General features: G+C 51.8%; 1 protein-coding gene across 2 annotated transcripts in view; it reads right to left on the bottom strand.

Annotated features, from left to right (window-relative positions):
- LOC125447234 (uncharacterized) overlaps positions 1–17,804 on the bottom strand; it is a 32,452-nt gene extending 14,648 nt beyond the window's left edge. For both annotated transcript variants that reach the window (XM_059640579.1, XM_048521488.2), the window contains exon 1: positions 17,727–17,804. In XM_059640579.1, the coding sequence (XP_059496562.1) occupies positions 17,727–17,778 (52 nt within the window). In that variant the 5' untranslated portion in view covers positions 17,779–17,804. The remainder of the gene's footprint in view (positions 1–17,726) is intronic.
- Positions 17,805–18,774: the final 970 nt, after the last annotated feature.

The raw sequence follows: 18,774 nt of genomic DNA, 5'->3' as shown, positions 1-18,774 counted from the left end.
CGTTCTTTTGGTTAAACATCTCCTTCTGGTTAGACCCCCTCCTTCTTGTTAGACCCCGTCCTTCTGGTGAGACCCCCTCCTTCTGGTTAGGCCCCCTCCTTCTGGTTAGACCCCTCCTTCTGGTTAGACCCCGTCCTTTCGGTTAAACCCCTCCATCTGGTTAGACCACCTCCTTCTGGTTAGACCCCCACCTTCTGGTTAGACCCCCTCCTTCTGGTTAGACCCCGTCCTTCCGGTTAAACCCCTCCATCTGGTTAGACCCCCTCCTTCTGGTTAGGCCCCCTCCTTCTGGTTAGACCCCCTCCTTCTGGTTAGACCACCTCCTTTTGGTTAGACCCCATTCTTCTGTTAAGACCCCCTCCTTCCGATTAGAACCCCTCCTTCTGGTTAGATCCCCTCCTTCTGGTTAGACCCCCTCCATCTGGTTAGAACCCCACCTTCTGGTTAGAACCCCTGCATCTGGTTAGACCCTCACCTTCTGGTTATACCCCCTCCTTCTGGTTAGACCCCGTCCTTTTGGTTAAACATCTCCTTCTGGTTAGACTCCCTCCTTCTTGTTAGACCCCGTCCTTCTGGTGAGACCCCCTCCTTCTGGTTAGGCCCCCTCCTTCTGGTTAGGCCCCCTCCTTACAGTTAGAACCCCACCTTCTGGTTAGACTCCCTCCTTCTGGTTAGACCCTCTCCTTCCGGTTAGACCTCCTCCGTCTGGTTAGACCCTCTCCTTCCGGTTAGATCCCCTTCTGGTTAGAACCCCACCTTCTGGTTAGACCCCCACCTTCTGGTTAGACCCCCTCCTTCTGGTTAGACCCTGTCCTTTCGGTTAAACCCCTCCATCTGGTTAGACCCCCTCCTTCTGGTTAGACCCCCTCCTTCTGGTTAGACCCCGTCCTTTCGGTTAAACCCCTCCATCTGGTTAGACCCCCTCCTTCTGGTTAGGCCCCCTCCTTCTGGTTAGACCCCCTCATTCTGGTTAGACCCCGTCCTTTCGGTTAAACCCCTCCATCTGGTTAGACCCCCTCCTTCTGGTTAGACCCCCACCTTCTGGTTAGACCCCCTCCTTCTAGTTAGACCCCGTCCTTTCGGTTAAACCCCTTCATCTGGTTAGACCCCCTCCTTCTGGTTAGACCCCCACCTTCTGGTTAGACCCCCTCCATCTGGTTAGACCCCCTCCTTCTGGTTAGGCCCCCTCCTTCTGGTTAGACCCCTCCTTCTGGTTAGACACCGTCCTTTCGGTTAAACCCCTCCATCTGGTTAGACCCCCTCCTTCTGGTTAGACCCCCTTCTTCTGGTTAGACCCCGTCCTTTCAGTTAAACCCCGCCATCTGGTTAGACCCCCTCCTTCTGGTTAGGCCCCCTCCTTCTGGTTAGACCCCCTTCTTCTGGTTAGACCCCGTCCTTTCAGTTAAACCCCTCCATCTGGTTAGACCCCCTCCTTCTGGTTAGGCCCCCTCCTTCTGGTTAGACCCCCTCCTTTTGGTTAGACCCCATCCTTCTGTTAAGACCCAGTCCTTCTGTTAAGACCCCCTCCTTATGGTTAGGCACCCTCCTTATGGTTAGAACCCCACCTTCTGGTTAGACCACCTCCTTCTGGTTAGACCCCCTCCTTCTGGTTAGGCCCCCTCCTTCTCGTTAGACCCCCTCCTTCTGGTTAGGCTCCCTCCTTCTGGTTAGACCCCCTCCTTCTGGTTAGACCACCTCCTTTTGGTTAGACCCCATCCTTCTGTTAAGACCCAGTCCTTCTGTTAAGACCCCCTCCTTATGGTTAGGCACCCTCCTTATGGTTAGAACCCCACCTTCTGGTTAGACCCCGTCCTTTCAGTTAAACCCCTCCATCTGGTTAGACCCCCTCCTTCTGGTTAGGCCCCCTCCTTCTGGTTAGACCCCCTTCTTCTGGTTAGACCCCGTCCTTTCAGTTAAACCCCTCCATCTGGTTAGACCCCCTCCTTCTGGTTAGGCCCCCTCCTTCTGGTTAGACCCCCTCCTTTTGGTTAGACCCCATCCTTCTGTTAAGACCCAGTCCTTCTGTTAAGACCCCCTCCTTATGGTTAGGCACCCTCCTTATGGTTAGAACCCCACCTTCTGGTTAGACCACCTCCTTCTGGTTAGACCCCCTCCTTCTCGTTAGACCCCCTCCACCTGGTTAGAACCCCACCTTCTGGTTAGAACCCCTGCATCTGGTTAGACCCTCACCTTCTGGTTATACCCACTCCTTCTGGTTAGACACCGTCCTTTTGGTTAAACATCTCCTTCTGGTTAGACCCCCTCCTTCTTGTTAGACCCCGTCCTTCTGGTGAGACCCCCTCCTTCTGGTTAGGCCCCCTCCTTCTGGTTAGACCCCCACCTTCTGGTTAGACCCCCTCCTTCTGGTTAGACCCCGTCCTTTCGGTTAAACCCCTCCATCTGGTTAGACCCCCTCCTTCTGGTTAGGCCCCCTCCTTCTGGTTAGACCCCTTCCTTCTGGTTAGACCCCGTCCTTTCGGTTAAACCCCTTCTTCTGGTTAGACCCCGTCCTTTCGGTTAAACCCCTCCATCTGGTTAGAGCCCCTCCTTCTGGTTAGACCCCCACCTTCTGGTTAGACCCCCTCCATCTGGTTAGACCCCTCCTTCTGGTTAGGCCCCCTCCTTCTGGTTAGACCCCTCCTTCTGGTTAGACCCCGTCCTTTCGGTTAAACCCCTCCATCTGGTTAGACCCCCTCCTTCTGGTTAGACCCCCACCTTCTGGTTAGACCCCCTCCTTCTGGTTAGGCCCCCTCCTTCTGGTTAGACCCCCTCCTTCTGGTTAGACCACCTCCTTTTGGTTAGACCCCATTCTTCTGTTAAGACCCCCTCCTTCCGATTAGAACCCCTCCTTCTGGTTAGATCCCCTCCTTCTGGTTAGACCCCCTCTATCTGGTTAGAACCCCACCTTCTGGTTAGAACCCCTGCATCTGGTTAGACCCTCTCCTTCTGGTTATACCCCCTCCTTCTGGTTAGACCCGTCCTTTTGGTTAAACATCTCCTTCTGGTCAGACTCCCTCCTTCTTCTTAGACCCCGTCCTTCTGGTGAGACCCCCTCCTTCTGGTTAGGCCCCCTCCTTCTGGTTAGGCCCCCTCCTTACGGTTAGAACCCCACCTTCTGGTTAGACTCCCTCCTTCTGGTTAGACCCTCTCCTTCCGGTTAGACCTCCTCCGTCTGGTTAGACCCTCTCCTTCCGGTTAGATCCCCTTCTGGTTAGAACCCCACCTTCTGGTTAGACCCCCACCTTCTGGTTAGACCCCCTCCTTCTGGTTAGACCCCGTCCTTTCGGTTAAACCCCTCCATCTGGTTAGACCCCCTCCTTCTGGTTAGACCCCCTCCTTCTGGTTAGACCCCCACCTTCTGGTTAGACCCCCTCCTTCTGGTTAGACCCCGTCCTTTCGGTTAAACCCCTTCATCTGGTTAGACCCCCTCCTTCTGGTTAGACCCCCACCTTCTCTTTAGACCCCCTCCATCTGGTTAGACCCCCTCCTTCTGGTTAGGCCCCCTCCTTCTGGTTAGACCCCTCCTTCTGGTTAGACACCGTCCTTTCGGTTAAACCCCTCCATCTGGTTAGACCCCCTCCTTCTGGTTAGACCCCCTTCTTCTGGTTAGACCCCGTCCTTTCAGTTAAACCCCTCCATCTGGTTAGACCCCCTCCTTCTGGTTAGGCCCCCTCCTTCTGGTTAGACCCCCTCCTTCTGGTTAGACCCCCTCCTTTTGGTTAGACCCCATCCTTCTGTTAAGACCCAGTCCTTCTGTTAAGACCCCCTCCTTATGGTTAGGCACCCTCCTTATGGTTAGAACCCCACCTTCTGGTTAGGCCCCCTCCTTCTGGTTAGACCACCTCCTTTTGGTTAGACCCCATTCTTCTGTTAAGACCCCCTCCTTCTGATTAGACCCCCTCATTCCGGTTAGATCCCCTCCTTCTGGTTAGACCCCCTCCACCTGGTTAGAACCCCAACTTCTGGTTAGAACCCCTGCATCTGGTTAGACCCTCACCTTCTGATTATACCCCCTCCTTCTGGTTAGACACCGTCCTTTTGGTTAAACATCTCCTTCTGGTTAGACCCCCTCCTTCTTGTTAGACCCCGTCCTTCTGGTGAGACCCCCTCCTTCTGGTTAGACCCCCACCTTCTGGTTAGACCCCCTCCTTCTGGTTAGACCCCGTCCTTCCGGTTAAACCCCTCCATCTGGTTAGACCCCCTCCTTCTGGTTAGGCCCCCTCCTTCTGGTTAGACCCCCTCCTTCAGGTTAGACCACCTCCTTTTGGTTAGACCCCATTCTTCTGTTAAGACCCCCTCCTTCCGATTAGAACCCCTCCTTCTGGTTAGATCCCCTCCTTCTGGTTAGACCCCCTCCATCTGGTTAGAACCCCACCTTCTGGTTAGAACCCCTGCATCTGGTTAGATCCTCACCTTCTGGTTATACCCCATCCTTCTGGTTAGACCCCGTCCTTTTGGTTAAACATCTCCTTCTGGTTAGACCCCCTCCTTCTTGTTAGACCCCGTCCTTCTGGTGAGACCCCCTCCTTCTGGTTAGGTCCCCTCCTTCTGGTTAGGCCCCCTCCTTACGGTTAGAACCCCACCTTCTGGTTAGACTCCCTCCTTCTGGTTAGACCCTCTCCTTCCGGTTAGACCTCCTCCGTCTGGTTAGGCCCTTTCCTTCCGGTTAGATCCCCTTCTGGTTAGAACCCCACCTTCTGGTTAGACCCCCACCTTCTGGTTAGACCCCCTCCTTCTGGTTAGACCCCGTCCTTTCGGTTAAACCCCTCCATCTGGTTAGACCCCCTCCTTCTGGTTAGGCCCCCTCCTTCTGGTTAGACCCCGTCCTTTCGGTTAAACCCCTCCATCTGGTTAGACCCCCTCCTTCTGGTTAGACCCCCACCTTCTGGTTAGACCCCCACCTTCTGGTTAGACCCCGTCCTTTCGGTTAAACCCCTCCATCTGGTTAGACCCCCTCCTTCTGGTTAGACCCCCACCTTCTGGTTAGACCCCCTCCATCTGGTTAGACCCCCTCCTTCTGGTTAGGCCCCCTCCTTCTGGTTAGACTCCTCCTTCTGGTTAGACCCCATCCTTTCGGTTAAACCCCTCCATCTGGTTAGACCCCCTCCTTCTGGTTAGGCCCCCACCTTCTGGTTAGACCCCCTCCTTCTGGTTAGACCCCGTCCTTTCGGTTAAACCCCTCCATCTGGTTAGACCCCCTCCTTCTGGTTAGGCCCCCTCCTTCTGGTTAGACCCCCTCCTTCTGGTTAGACCCCCTCCTTTTGGTTAGACCCCATCCTTCTGTTAAGACCCAGTCCTTCTGTTAAGACCCCCTCCTTCTGGTTAGGCACCCTCCTTATGGTTAGAACCGCACCTTCTGGTTAGACCCCCTCCTTCTGGTTAGACACCGTCCTTTCGGTTAAACCCCTCCATCTGGTTAGACCTCCTCCTTCTGGTTAGGCCCCCTCCTTCTGGTTAGACCCCCTCCTTTTGGTTAGACCCCATCCTTCTGTTAAGACCCAGTCCTTCTGTTAAGACGCCCTCCTTCTGCTTAGGCCCCCTCCTTACGGTTAGAGCCCCACCTTCTGGTTAGTCTCCCCTCTTCTGGTTAGACCCTCTCCTTCCGGATAGACCTCCTCCATCTGGTTAGACCCTCTCCTTCTGGCTAGATCCCCTCCTGGTTAGAACCCCACCTTCTGGTTAGACCCACGTCCTTTCGGTTGAACCCCTCCATCTGGTTATACCCCCTCCTTCTGGGTGGACCCCGACTTCTGGTTAGACCCTGTCCTTCTGTTAAGACCCCCTCCTTCTGGTTAGACCCCGTCCTTCCAGTTACACCCCGTCCTTCTGGTCAGACACCCTCCTTCCGGTTAGACCCCCTCCGTCTGGTTAGACCCTCTCCTTCCGGTTAGATCCCCTCCTTCCAGTTACACCCCGTCCTTCTGGTTAGACACCCTCCTTCCGGGTAGACCCCCACCTTCTGGTTAGACCCCGTCCTTTCGGTTATACCCCTCCATCTGGTTAGACCCCCTCCTTCTGGTTAGGCCCCCTCCTTCTGGTTAGGCCCCCTCCTTCTGGTTAGATCCCCACCTTCTGGTTAGACCCCCTCCTTCTGGTTAGACCCCGTCCTTTCGGTTAAACCCCTCCATCTGGTTAGACCCCCTCCTTCTGGTTAGGCCCCCTCCTTCTGGTTAGACCCCCTCCTTCTGGTTAGACCCCGTCCTTTCGGTTAAACCCCTCCTTCTGGTTAGACCCCGTCCTTTCGGTTAAACCCCTCCATCTGGTTAGACCCCCTCCTTCTGGTTAGACCCCCACCTTCTGGTTAGACCCCCTCCTTCTGGTTAGACCCCGTCCTTCTGGTTAGACCCTGTCCTTCTGTTAAGACCCCCTCCATCTGGTTAGACCCCTCCTTCTGGTTAGGACCCCTCCTTCTGGTTAGACCCCTCCTTCTGGTTAGACCCCGTCCTTTCGGTTAAACCCCTCCATCTGGTTAGACCCCCTCCTTCTGGTTAGACCCCCACCTTCTGGTTAGACCCCCTCCTTCTGGTTAGACCCCGTCCTTCCGGTTAAACCCCTCCATCTGGTTAGACCCCCTCCTTCTGGTTAGGCCCCCTCCTTCTGGTTAGACCCCCTCCTTCTGGTTAGACCACCTCCTTTTGGTTAGACCCCATTCTTCTGTTAAGACCCCCTCCTTCCGATTAGAACCCCTCCTTCTGGTTAGATCCCCTCCTTCTGGTTAGACCCCCTCCATCTGGTTAGAACCCCACCTTCAGGTTAGAATCCCTGCATCTGGTTAGATCCTCACCTTCTGGTTATACCCCCTCCTTCTGGTTAGACCCCGTCCTTTTGGTTAAACATCTCCTTCTGGTTAGACCCCCTCCTTCTTGTTAGACCCCGTCCTTCTGGTGAGACCCCCTCCTTCTGGTTAGGTCCCCTCCTTCTGGTTAGGCCCCCTCCTTACGGTTAGAACCCCACCTTCTGGTTAGACTCCCTCCTTCTGGTTAGACCCTCTCCTTCCGGTTAGACCTCCTCCGTCTGGTTAGGCCCTTTCCTTCCGGTTAGATCCCCTTCTGGTTAGAACCCCACCTTCTGGTTAGACCCCCACCTTCTGGTTAGACCCCCTCCTTCTGGTTAGACCCCGTCCTTTCGGTTAAACCCCTCCATCTGGTTAGACCCCCTCCTTCTGGTTAGGCCCCCTCCTTCTGGTTAGACCCCGTCCTTCCAGTTACACCCCGTCCTTCTGGTCAGACACCCTCCTTCCGGTTAGACCCCCTCCGTCTGGTTAGACCCTCTCCTTCCGGTTAGATCCCCTCCTTCCAGTTACACCCCGTCCTTCTGGTTAGACACCCTCCTTCCGGGTAGACCCCCACCTTCTGGTTAGACCCCGTCCTTTCGGTTATACCCCTCCATCTGGTTAGACCCCCTCCTTCTGGTTAGGCCCCCTCCTTCTGGTTAGGCCCCCTCCTTCTGGTTAGATCCCCACCTTCTGGTTAGACCCCCTCCTTCTGGTTAGACCCCGTCCTTTCGGTTAAACCCCTCCATCTGGTTAGACCCCCTCCTTCTGGTTAGGCCCCCTCCTTCTGGTTAGACCCCCTCCTTCTGGTTAGACCCCGTCCTTTCGGTTAAACCCCTCCTTCTGGTTAGACCCCGTCCTTTCGGTTAAACCCCTCCATCTGGTTAGACCCCCTCCTTCTGGTTAGACCCCCACCTTCTGGTTAGACCCCCTCCTTCTGGTTAGACCCCGTCCTTCTGGTTAGACCCTGTCCTTCTGTTAAGACCCCCTCCTTCTGGTTAGACCCCGTCCTTCCAGTTACACCCCGTCCTTCTGGTCAGGCACCCTCCTTCCGGTTAGACCCCCTCCGTCTGGTTAGACCCTCTCCTTCCGGTTAGATCCCCTCCTTCCAGTTACACCCCGTCCTTCTGGTTAGACACCCTCCTTCCGGGTAGACCCCCACCTTCTGGTTAGACCCCGTCCTTTCGGTTATACCCCTTCATCTGGTTAGACCCCCTCCTTCTGGTTAGGCCCCCTCCTTTTGGTTAGACCCCGTCCTTCTGTTAAGACCACCTCCTTCTGTTAAGACCCCCTCCTTCTGGTTAGGCACCCTCCTTATGATTAGAACCCCACCTTCTGGTTAGACCCCCCTCCTTCTGGTTAGGCCCCCTCCTTACGGTTAGAACCCCACCTTCTGGTTAGACTCCCCTCTTCTGTTTAGACCCTCTCCTTCTGGTTAGACCCCCTCCTTCTGTTTAGACCCCGTCCTTTCGGTTAAACCCCTCCATCTGGTTAGACCCCCTCCTTCCGGTTAGTCCCCCTCCTTCCAGTTACACCCCGTCCTTCTGGTTAGACACCCTCCTTCCGGTTAGACCCTCTCCTTCCGGTTAGACCCCCTCCGTCTGGTTAGATACCCTCCTTCTGGTTCGACCCCGTCTTCTGGTTAGACCCCCTCCATCTGTTTCGACCCACTCCATCCGGTTAGACTCCCTCCTTCCGGTTAGACCCCCTCCATCCGGTTAGACCCACTCCATCCGGTTAGAAACCCTCCTTCTGGTTAGACCACCTCCTTCTGGTTAGAACCCCTCCATCTGGTTAGACCCCCACCTTCTGGTTAGAACCCCACCATCCGGTTAGAACCCCAGCTTCTGTTTAGACCCCCACCTTTCCGTTAGACTCCCTCCTTCTGGTTAGACACTCTCCTTCTGGTTAGATCCCCAACCTTCTGGTTAGCCCCACACCTTCTGGTTAGGCCTCCTCTTCTGGTTAGGCCCCCTCCTTCTGGTTAGACCCCGTCCTTCTGTTAAGACCCCCTCCTTCTGGTTAGGCCCCCTCCTTACGGTTAGAACGCCAGCTTCTGGTTACACTCCCTCCTTCTGGTTAGACCCCCACCTTCTGGTTAGACCCCCTCCTTCTGGTTAGACCCAATCCTTTCAGTTAAACCTCTCCATCTGGTTAGACCCCGTCCTTCTGGTTGGACCCCTTCCTTCTGGTAAGACCGCCTCCTTCTGGTAAGGCCCCCTCCTTTTGGTTAGGCCCCCTCCTTACGGTTAGAATCCCACCTTCTGGTTAGACTCCCTCCTTCCGGTTAGACCCCCTCCATCTGGTTAGACCCTCTCCTTCCGGTTAGATCCCCTCCTGGTTAGAACCCCACCTTCTGGTTAGACTCCCTCCTTCCGGTTAGACCCCCTCCATCTGGTTAGACCCCCTCCATCTGGTTAGACCCCTTCCATCCGATTAGGCCCCCTCCTTCTGGTTAGGCCCCCTCCTTCTGCTTAGACCCCCTCCTTCTGGTTAGAACCCCTACATCTGGTTAGACCCCCACCTTATGGTTAGACCCCCACCGTCTGGTTAGACTCCCTCCTTCTGGTTAGACCCCCTCCTTCTGGTTAGAACCCCACCATCTGGTTAGATCCCCAGCTTCTGGTTAGACGCCCACCTTCTCGTTAGACCCCCTCCATCTGGTTCGACCCCCACCTTCTGGTTATAACCCCACCTTCTGGTTAGACCCCATCCTTCTGTTAAGACCCCCTCCTTCTGGTTAGGCCCCCTCCTTATGGTTAGACACCCTCCTTCTGGTTAGACCCTCTCCTTCCGATTAGACCTCCTCTGTCTGGTTAGACCCTCTCCTTCCGGTTAGATCCCCTCCTGGTTAGAACCCCACCTTCTGGTTAGACCCCCACCTTCTGTTTAGACCCCCTCCTTGTGGTTAGACCCCATCCTTTTGGTTAAACCCCTCCATCTGGTTAGACCCCGTCCTTCTGGTAAGATCCCCTCCTTCTGGTTAGGCCACCTCCTTACGGTTAGAACCCCACCTTCTGGTTAGACCCCCTCCTTCTGCTTAGACTCCCTCCTTCCGGTTAGACTCCCTCCTTCCAGTTAGACCCCCTCCATCTGGTAAGACCCCCTCCTTCTGGTTAGGCCCCCTCCTTCCGGTTAGAACCCCACCTTCTGGTCAGACCCCACCTTCCGGTAAGACCCCCTCCTTCTGGTTAGGCCCCCTCCTTCCGGTTAGACCCCCTCCATCTGGTTAGACTCCCTCCATCTGGTTAGACCCCCTCCTTCTGGTTAGACCCCCTCCATCTGGTTAGACCCCCCTTCTTCTGGTTAGACCCCACCTTCCGGTAAGACCCCCTCCTTCTGGTTAGGCCCCCTCCTTCCGGTTAGAACCCCACCTTCTGGTTAGACCCCCTCCTTCTGGTTAGACCCCACCTTCTGGTTAGAACCCCTTCATCTGGTTAGACCCTCTTCTTCCGGTTAGACCCCCTCCTTCTGGTTAGACCCCCTCCTTCCGGTTAGAGCCCCTCCTTCCGGTAAGACCCCCTCCTTCTGGTTAGGCCCCCTCCTTCTGGTTAGAACCCCACCTTCTGGTTAGACGCCCTCCTTCTGGTTAGACCCCACCTTCTGGTTAGAACCCCTTCATCTGGTTAGACCCTCTCCTTCCGGTTAGAGCCCCTCCTTCTGGTTAGACCCCCTCCCTCCGGTTAGACCCCTTCCCTCCGGTTAGACCCCCTCCTTCCGGTTAGACCCTCTCCTTCCGGTTAGATGTCCTCCTTCCGGTTTGACCCCCTCCTTCCGGTTAGAGCCCCTCCCTCCGGTTAGACCCCCTCCTTGTTACAAGTGCAATGTCTGTTTGCGCCTGACCCCAGCCCTGCCTGATGGGACTAACTCTGATAGCCACGGGCTGACTCGTTCTCACCAGCTTGAGCCTTTTCACTGCCAGTGTCATGAGGTGCGCAATGCTTGGCTCCAGTTCCCCTAAGGGTGTGGTTCGCTGAAATACTTTTCAAAGACTTTCTCCCCGATCTCAGGGGCTGCCTCACAACCCTGAGGGGATGCTCAAACCATTTGGGGGAGTTTTCTGCTCCCTTGCTTTATGAAAGGGGTTAATATTTGAGGAAATACACCCAGTCTCCATACAGCCCACCTCTCATGTTGACCTGCTGACTGCTCAGTCATGATGGGCTTCATGAGCTCAAGGTTTTTACTGCTATTCACTGTTTCCAGTTAGTGATCATGATCTAATGATCAGTCAAATGCCAGGGATCAGTAAACGCTGTGGGTTAGTTCATTTGTGGGATGTGGGTGTTGCTGGCTGGGCCCAGCATTTATTGCCCGTCCCTTGTTGCCCTTGAGAAGGTAGTGGAGGTGAGCTGCCTTCTCAAATCACTGCAGTCCTCTTGATGTGGGTTGACCCACAATGTCGTTAGGTGGAGATGGGGGAATTTGACCCAGCGACAATGACCAACGGCGATATATTTCCAAGTCAGGATGGTGAGTGACTTGGAGGGAAACTTGAAGATGGTGGTGTTCCCATGTATCTGCTGCCCTTGTCCTTCTAGATGGATGTGGTTGTGGGTTTGGAAGGCGCTGTGTGAGGATCTCTGGTGAAGTTCTGCAGTGCATCTTGTAGATAGTTCACACTGCGGCTACTGAGTGTCGGTGGTGGAGGGAGCGAATGCTTGTGGATGTGGTGCCAATCAAGTGGGTTGCTTTGTCCCGGATGGTGTTAAGCTTCTTAAGTGTTTCAGGCAAGTGGGGAGTTTTCCATCACACTCCTGACTTGTGTCTTTGCGATGGTGAGGCAGGCTTTGAGGAGTTAGGAGGTAATTCACTTACTGCAGCATTTCTAGCCTCTGACCTGCTCTTGTAGCCACTGTATTTATGTGGTGAGTCCAGTTGAGTTTCACTAAAGCAGTAAAACACATTCTAAGCAATGAAGCTGCCAATGCAACAAGGTGATTGCTTTCAGTGTGAACAGCTCATAGACCAGCTACTGGCACAGTCACAGCAGTGTCTACACACAACATGCGGATGACTGAAACGTGAACCCTCTTCAAGGCAAGGTACAGAGACAGAAAAACTGCTTTGCAGAACATTGCCCTGATGTTTCAATCACTAACTGTGCAGAAATCCAGTGGAAACATTTTGGAAAACAGAGGGGGTGGGGGAGGGCAATATCTGAAAAAGTCTTCATCACTGCAGTCAAGGGGGCTGTGGTTAGAGGGACCAGTCCAATGTGTGTGAAGGTGAGAGATGGCGAAGTGAGAAACACAGTGGTAGCCACCTGACTACTGCTGTCTCTGGGCAGAAGGACATGCCCAATGTGACAGCTCAGTTTCCTGTTCTTATTAATTAAAGCCCCATGAAGCAGAAAGTGGATACTTTTCAGAATTCAGAAATCCACTAAGTAGCCAACACACAGTTGTTTGATCAAAGCAAAATGCCTCACCAGACCCTTGAAGATTTCAGACTGAGATCAATAATAATAACCACCCCTGGATGTGGCAGGGGAAAGCCTTATGTCTACATGAGATATCAGGAAGAATGAAATGCAATGCCCAGAGCCTGCTCCAAGCTCCATTCACCAGTTTCTAGCTCCCTCCTGCTGCCTAATGTCTTTGCTGAGGCTGACCCAGTCTGTTCACGCTGTAGTTGAGGGCAGTTAGGGACAGCGCAATAAATGCTGGCCTTGCGTGTGTCCCCGTGACTGGATATAGAAGACACTGGTCTGCAAATAAGTCTCATATTCACACCATCTCCAAGGCACCCCCTCATTACTCACACCTTCACCTGACTTTACTCCTGCTTGGCTGATCAGCTGCTGAAACCATCACCCAGGGCTATTGCTACCCCAGACTTGACAATTCATTGAATCCTTACAGTGTAGAAACAGGACCTTCAGCCTAATAAATCCACACCAACCCTCAGAACATCCTACCCATCCTCCTGATCTACACATCCCTGAATATTTAGGGGTGGCATGGTGTCTCAGTGGTTAGCACTGCAGCCTCACAGTGCCAGGGACCCAGGTTCGATTCCAGCCTCGGGTGACTGTCTGCGCAGAGTTTGCACATTCTCCCCGTGTCTGCGTGGGTTTCCTCCGGGTGCTCCAGTTTCCTCCCACGGTCCAAAGATGTGCAGGTTAGGTGGATTGGCCGTGCTAAATTGCCCATAGTGATCAGGGCTATGTGGGGTTATAGGGGGATGTGTCTGGGTGGGATGCTTCAAGGGGTGGTGTGGACTTGTTGGGCCGAAGGCCCTGTTTTCACTCTGTAGGGAATCTAATCGAAACAATCCACCTAGCCTGCACATCTTCGGACTGTGGGAGGAAACCGGAGCACCTGGAGGAAACCCACGCAGACACGGGGAGAATGTGCAAACTCCACACAGACAGCCGCCCGAGGCTGGAATCGAACCCGGGTCCCTGGCGCTGTGAAGCTGCAGCACTAATCACTGAGCCACCGTGCCGCCCCCAGTGATCTTGAAAGTTCCTGGCTGATCTCCCACATTTGACCTTCCCATAAATTTGAAACTGTCATCGAATCATACAGCCATACATCACAGAAACAGATCTGTGAGTTCAACCAGTCCATGTCACCTGCAAACTGACGAAGCCCTGGAGGAGTACAGAGAAATTAGGAAGGAAATTAAATACACAATTAGGAAAGCAAAAAGGGGCAATAAAATGTCTTTAACAAACATGGCCAAGGAGAATTCCAATGCTTTTTATGCATATGTTCGGAGAAAGAGGGTAACAAGGGAAAGAGTAGGCCCACTCAAGGATGACAGAGGGAAGTTATATGCAGAGCTACAGGAAGTTGAGGAGATCCTGAATGAGTATTGGTGTTCACCAAGGAGAGGGACATGACTGAAATTGAGGTCAGGGATGAGTGTGTGAATATTCTAGAGAATGTCAACATATTGAAAAAGGAAGTTTTGTGAACCCTAAATTGCATTAAGACAGACAGGTCCCTAGGACCAGATGTGATCTACCCCAGGTTCGCCTGAGAGGCAACAGAGGAAATAGTTAGGGCATTAGCAGATATCTTCATAGCCTCATTGACCACAGGTGAAGTCCAGAGATCTGGAGATTAGTGAATGTTGGTTGCTTGTTTAAAAAAGGAAGCAGGGATAATCCAGGAAACTATAGGCTGATGAGCTTGACGTCTGTGGTGGGGAAGCTCTTGGAGAAGATATTGAGGGACCAGATATACGCGCATCTGGAGGAAAATGGACTGGTGAGCAACAGGCAGCATGGTTTTGTCCGGGGAAGGTCATGTTTCACCAACCTAATTGAATTTTTGAAGAGGTAATGAGGGTAATTGATGAGAGAAGGACTGTGGATGTTGTTTATGTGGACTTTAGTAAGGCATTGGATAAAGTCCCACATAGCAGGTTGGTACAAAAACTAAAATCACATGGGATTCGGCGTGGGCTGGCCGGATGGATACAAAACCGGCTTGGTCACAGAACACAGGGGATAGTGGTGGGAGGGTGTTTTTTCAGAATGGAGACTGGTAACTACCCACAGGGATCAGTCCTAGGCCCTTTGTTGTTTGTACTATATATAAATGATCTGGAGGAAAATGTGGGTGATTATCAAGTTTGCTGATGTCCCAAAAATTAGCGGAGTTGCTGATAATGCCAACGATTGTGAAAGCATACAACAGGATATAGATAGATTGGCAACTTGGGCACAGAAATGGCAGATGGAGTTTAATCCAGACAAGTGCAAGGAAGTGCATTTTGAAGGATCAAATTTAGGTGTGAATTATACTGTAAATGGCAGAACACTTCGGAACATTAACGTGCAGATGGATCTGGGCATGTGGGTCCACAGTTCCCTGAAAGTGGCAACACAGGTGGCCAAGGTGATTAAGAAGGCATATGGGCATGTTTGACTTCATTGCCCAGGGCATGGAGTACAAGAGTTGGCAAACCATGTTGCAGAGATTATAAAACCCTCGTTAGGCTGCATTTGGAGTATTGTGTGCAGTTTTGGTCGCCACATTACCAGAAGGACATGGAAGCTTTGGAGAGAGTGCAGAGAAGGTTCACCAGGATGTTGCCCAATCTCGAGGGCATTGGCTATGAGGAAAGGTTAAAAAGACTAGGATTGTTTCTGCTAGAAAGACAGCAGCTGAGAGGAGACCTGATAGAGGTCTACAAAATTATGTGAGGCATAGACAGGGTGGATAGTCAGAGGCTTTTTCCCAGGGTTGAGATTTCAGTTACAATTACAGGGAGGTACATGTTCAAGGTCAGAGTGGGAAAGTTTAAGAGAGATGTGCGAGGGAAGTTTTTCATGCAGAGAGTGGTAGCATCCTGGAATGCACTACCAGAGGTGGTGATGGAAACGGGCACACTGAAGGCATTTAAGAGGAACCTAGATGGGTACATGAATTGGGGGGGTGTAGAAGGATACAGATCGAAAAATGGCAGATTTATTTTTATATTAATTAGGGCACGATGGTCAGTACAGGACTGGAGGGCTGAAGGACCTCTTCCTGTGCTGTAATTTTTCATTTGTTTCATTTGTTCATGCCGAACATAATTCCCAAACTAAACTAGTCCCACCTGCCTGCTCCCAGCCCATATCCCTCCAAATCTTTCCTACACATGTACTTATCCAAACGTCTTTTAAATGTTATAATTGTACCCACGCCCACCACTTTGTCAGGAAGTTCATTCCATTCACCAACCACCTCTGTGTAAAATGTTTGCCTTTCGCGTCTTTTTAAATCTCTCTTCTCTCACCCTAAGAATGTGCTCCTAGTCTTGAAATCCCCCATCCTAGGGAAAAGATAACTACAATTAAAGCTCTCAACACCCTCATGATGTTATAAACTTCACTAAGTCAAACCCTCAACCTCCTACTCTCCAGTGAAGAAACTCTCAGCCAAATCCCGCCTTTCTCTATAGCGCAAACCTTACATACCCAGCAACAACCTGCTGCTTCAGAGCAGTGTTGAGAGCATGTGATGCTCATTGTAATTAAGAGTTGTGACTTTATGACTAAAGCTATGGCTTTAAGAGGTGTGTTTAGTCCTGAGTGTGAGTGTTTTTTTAGGGAAGGTCGAGACAGAGGTATTGAGCAGTCTGCTCAGAGTTACTACAGTAAATAATTTGTGAGTCTTTGGTTTTTTTAGAAGTTGGAACAATAGAAGCGGCCTGAATGGGTGGGGTCAAGCTCCTGCTAAACCAGGATTTTTCATTTTAGTTTTTCAGTAGTAGCTGCTAGTGGGATCCAGAAGCTGGATGTAGAAGCTATATCTCCTCTACAGCTAAAAGCTGGGGTTCTTTTCCTGCTGCTAAAGTTGTACATGAGACAATCTGTTTTATTGAATTCGCTTTTGTCAAGGATATATTTATGGGATGTTACGACATTTGGAAGAGGTACTACTTAGTTGTTAAATAATCTACCAACCTGTTAAGTTTTCTAATAGAGTTAATTTTCCAATTTCTTCTTTCTTTTGTTGCATTTTAGTGCTAGTGCATGAATAAAGTCTGTTTTGGTTTATATCGAGCAGTTTGACCAATAGAATTGCATCCAGAGCGCAACACTTCACATGTACCTTTTTAAAATAAGAAAGTTTTGGGATCTAGACCATTTTCTGACTATATTTTGGAGGGGTTTGGTCTGGTCCATAACAGAGCCAATGCCTGGGAGCTGTTTTAGCGCAGTGGTAGTGTCCCTGCTTTGAAGGCAGGAGGCATTGGGTCAAGTCCCACTTGGCCCCAAATTCTTTTAAAAAAAGAGCTGAGCTGTGACCTCCATCAGGAGCCTATGCCCCATGACATTCCTGTTTCCTAACCAGGGAGTTGCTGCTGAACACCATCTGTTTGACTCCTCCCTCCATTGCCTGGGCACACCGTTGGTGTCTGTTTTACCTCCATGCCCAGAGTTGGTGGGCAGGGGGGGGGCGTGGGGTAGGAGGTGCTCTTTACATGGGCATCCTCCCGCTTCGCAACAGGGACCTGGGGCAGGAGGTTGTAAGGGCCCCATCTTGCTGCTTGCCTTCCTCATTGAGGTCTTTGCTGGAGCCTCAGTGCAGAGGGAGTGCCTGACGTCCACTGGAAGCCTTGCAGCAGTTAGGGATGAGTCAGCAGACAGCGGAAATTAAACTCGATGAATCAATCTGGAATTGAAAACTGGTCTCTATGATGGTGACCATGACAACCATCATTGATTGCTCTCGAGGCCCATCTGGCTCACTGAAGAATCCCTACAGTGTGGAAGCAAGCCCTTCAGCCCAACATGTCCACACCGACTCTCAGAGAATCCCACCCAGACCCATTCCCTGAAACCCTGCGTTTCCCATGGCTCATCCACCTAGTCGACACATCCCTGACCACTACAGGCAATTTAGCCTGGCCAGTCCACCTAACCTGCACATCTTCGAATTGTGGGTGGAAACCGGAGTTTTTGGGGAAAACCCACACAGACGTGGGGAGAATATGCAAACTCCACACAGACAGTTGCCCGAGGATGGAATTGAACCTGGGTCCCATGGCACTGTGAGGCGGCAGCGCTAACCACTGAGCCACTGTGCCTTGGCTAAAGTCCTTTTATCTGTTATCCTTACCTGTTCTGGCCGACGTATGACTCCAGCCCCAAAGCAGTATGGCTAACTCTTCATTGCCCTCTGAAATGCCCAGAATGTCACTCAGTTCAATGGTTATCAGGGATGGGCATTAAATGCTGGCCCTGTCAGTGATGCCCACATCCCACAGATGAATAAAGATCAATAAATGAAGACCATGAACCACACCCCACACACAGACTGTCACCGCGCCCCCCCCCGCCCCCACCTCGTCCTGCCCACCTTCAGGAGCTGGTTGAAATTTGGGCTCAGCATATCAGGTTTTTCTCAGGGGCTGGGCCTGGCTGCCACCTCTCAGCTCCCAGGCTGGAAGAGAGCCCAGTTACCATCCTCAATGCCACATCGTCCCATCAAAAGTGAGAGCCTACCTTTCTGAGTATACAGAAACAGACAGACCAGGATCCTCACAGAAAGCAGCATTCTGCCTCACTCTGCTCCGTTTGCCAAGAAATGGGAAGAGGAACTCTGTCACTGCATCAGCTTCCTTTTTGTGGATAATGGTTGTGTAATGTCCCCTCCTGATGGCCAGTCATGTGATCCTGCCAGCAACCTCCAACCCAGGTCACAGTCAAACAAAAACTGTACAAATTACAGCTGATTTTAGAAGTCAAGATTTCCCCCAAAAGCTGGAGAATAAGCCTGAGGTTTTTGCTCGTAAGTCTTCACATTGGTCAGACTATGTCAGAAATGGCAATACTCACTTCCATAATATATTTTTGGAATGTGACTGTCATGTTTTGTGGTTCTGAAAGAGTTAATGTTGGTCTATTAGAGGCCTAGAAGCGCAGAAGCCAGCCCTCTGGCCCACCATGTTTCTGCTAACAAACAAACAACAAACTACACTAACAAGATCAGAAATTGCTGGGAAAACTGTGTGGTCTAGCAGTGTCTGTGAAGGGAAAAATCTGAATTAACGTCTTGGGGCCAGTGACCCTTCTTCAGGACTCCCTGAAGTTCTGGGTTTTCCCACAATTTCTGTTTTGCTTCTGATTTCCAGTATCTGCAGTTCTTCTGTTTTTTTTTGTTCAATACCAAACTGCACTCATTCCATTCACTCTCACTTGGTCAATAGCTGACTGTACCCACCATTTCAATTATCTAGAAGCTTCTAAATGTCGTGAGAGCACCTGTCTCCACCATTATCTCAGGCAGTGTCTCCCACATATCTGACACTCTCTGGGTGGAAAGAAATTCTTTCTCAGATCACCTCTAAACCACTTACTCCTCACCTTAAGCTTGCGCTCTTTGGTCTTAAACATGGCTGCTGTGGGAAAGAGATTCTCACAATCCACCCTGTCTATCCCTCCATCTAGTCTGCTTCAAGGAAAACAAAAACAGCCTGTCCAGTCCCTCCTCACAACTAAGACTTTCCATCCCAGAAAAATTCACGCTGAATCTCCTCTGCACTCTGTCCAG

The sequence above is a fragment of the Stegostoma tigrinum genome, chromosome 38, assembly GCF_030684315.1.
Source record: "Stegostoma tigrinum isolate sSteTig4 chromosome 38, sSteTig4.hap1, whole genome shotgun sequence".
Taxonomy (NCBI): Eukaryota; Metazoa; Chordata; class Chondrichthyes; order Orectolobiformes; family Stegostomatidae; genus Stegostoma; species Stegostoma tigrinum.
This window is presented reverse-complemented; position numbering and strand designations above follow the sequence as displayed.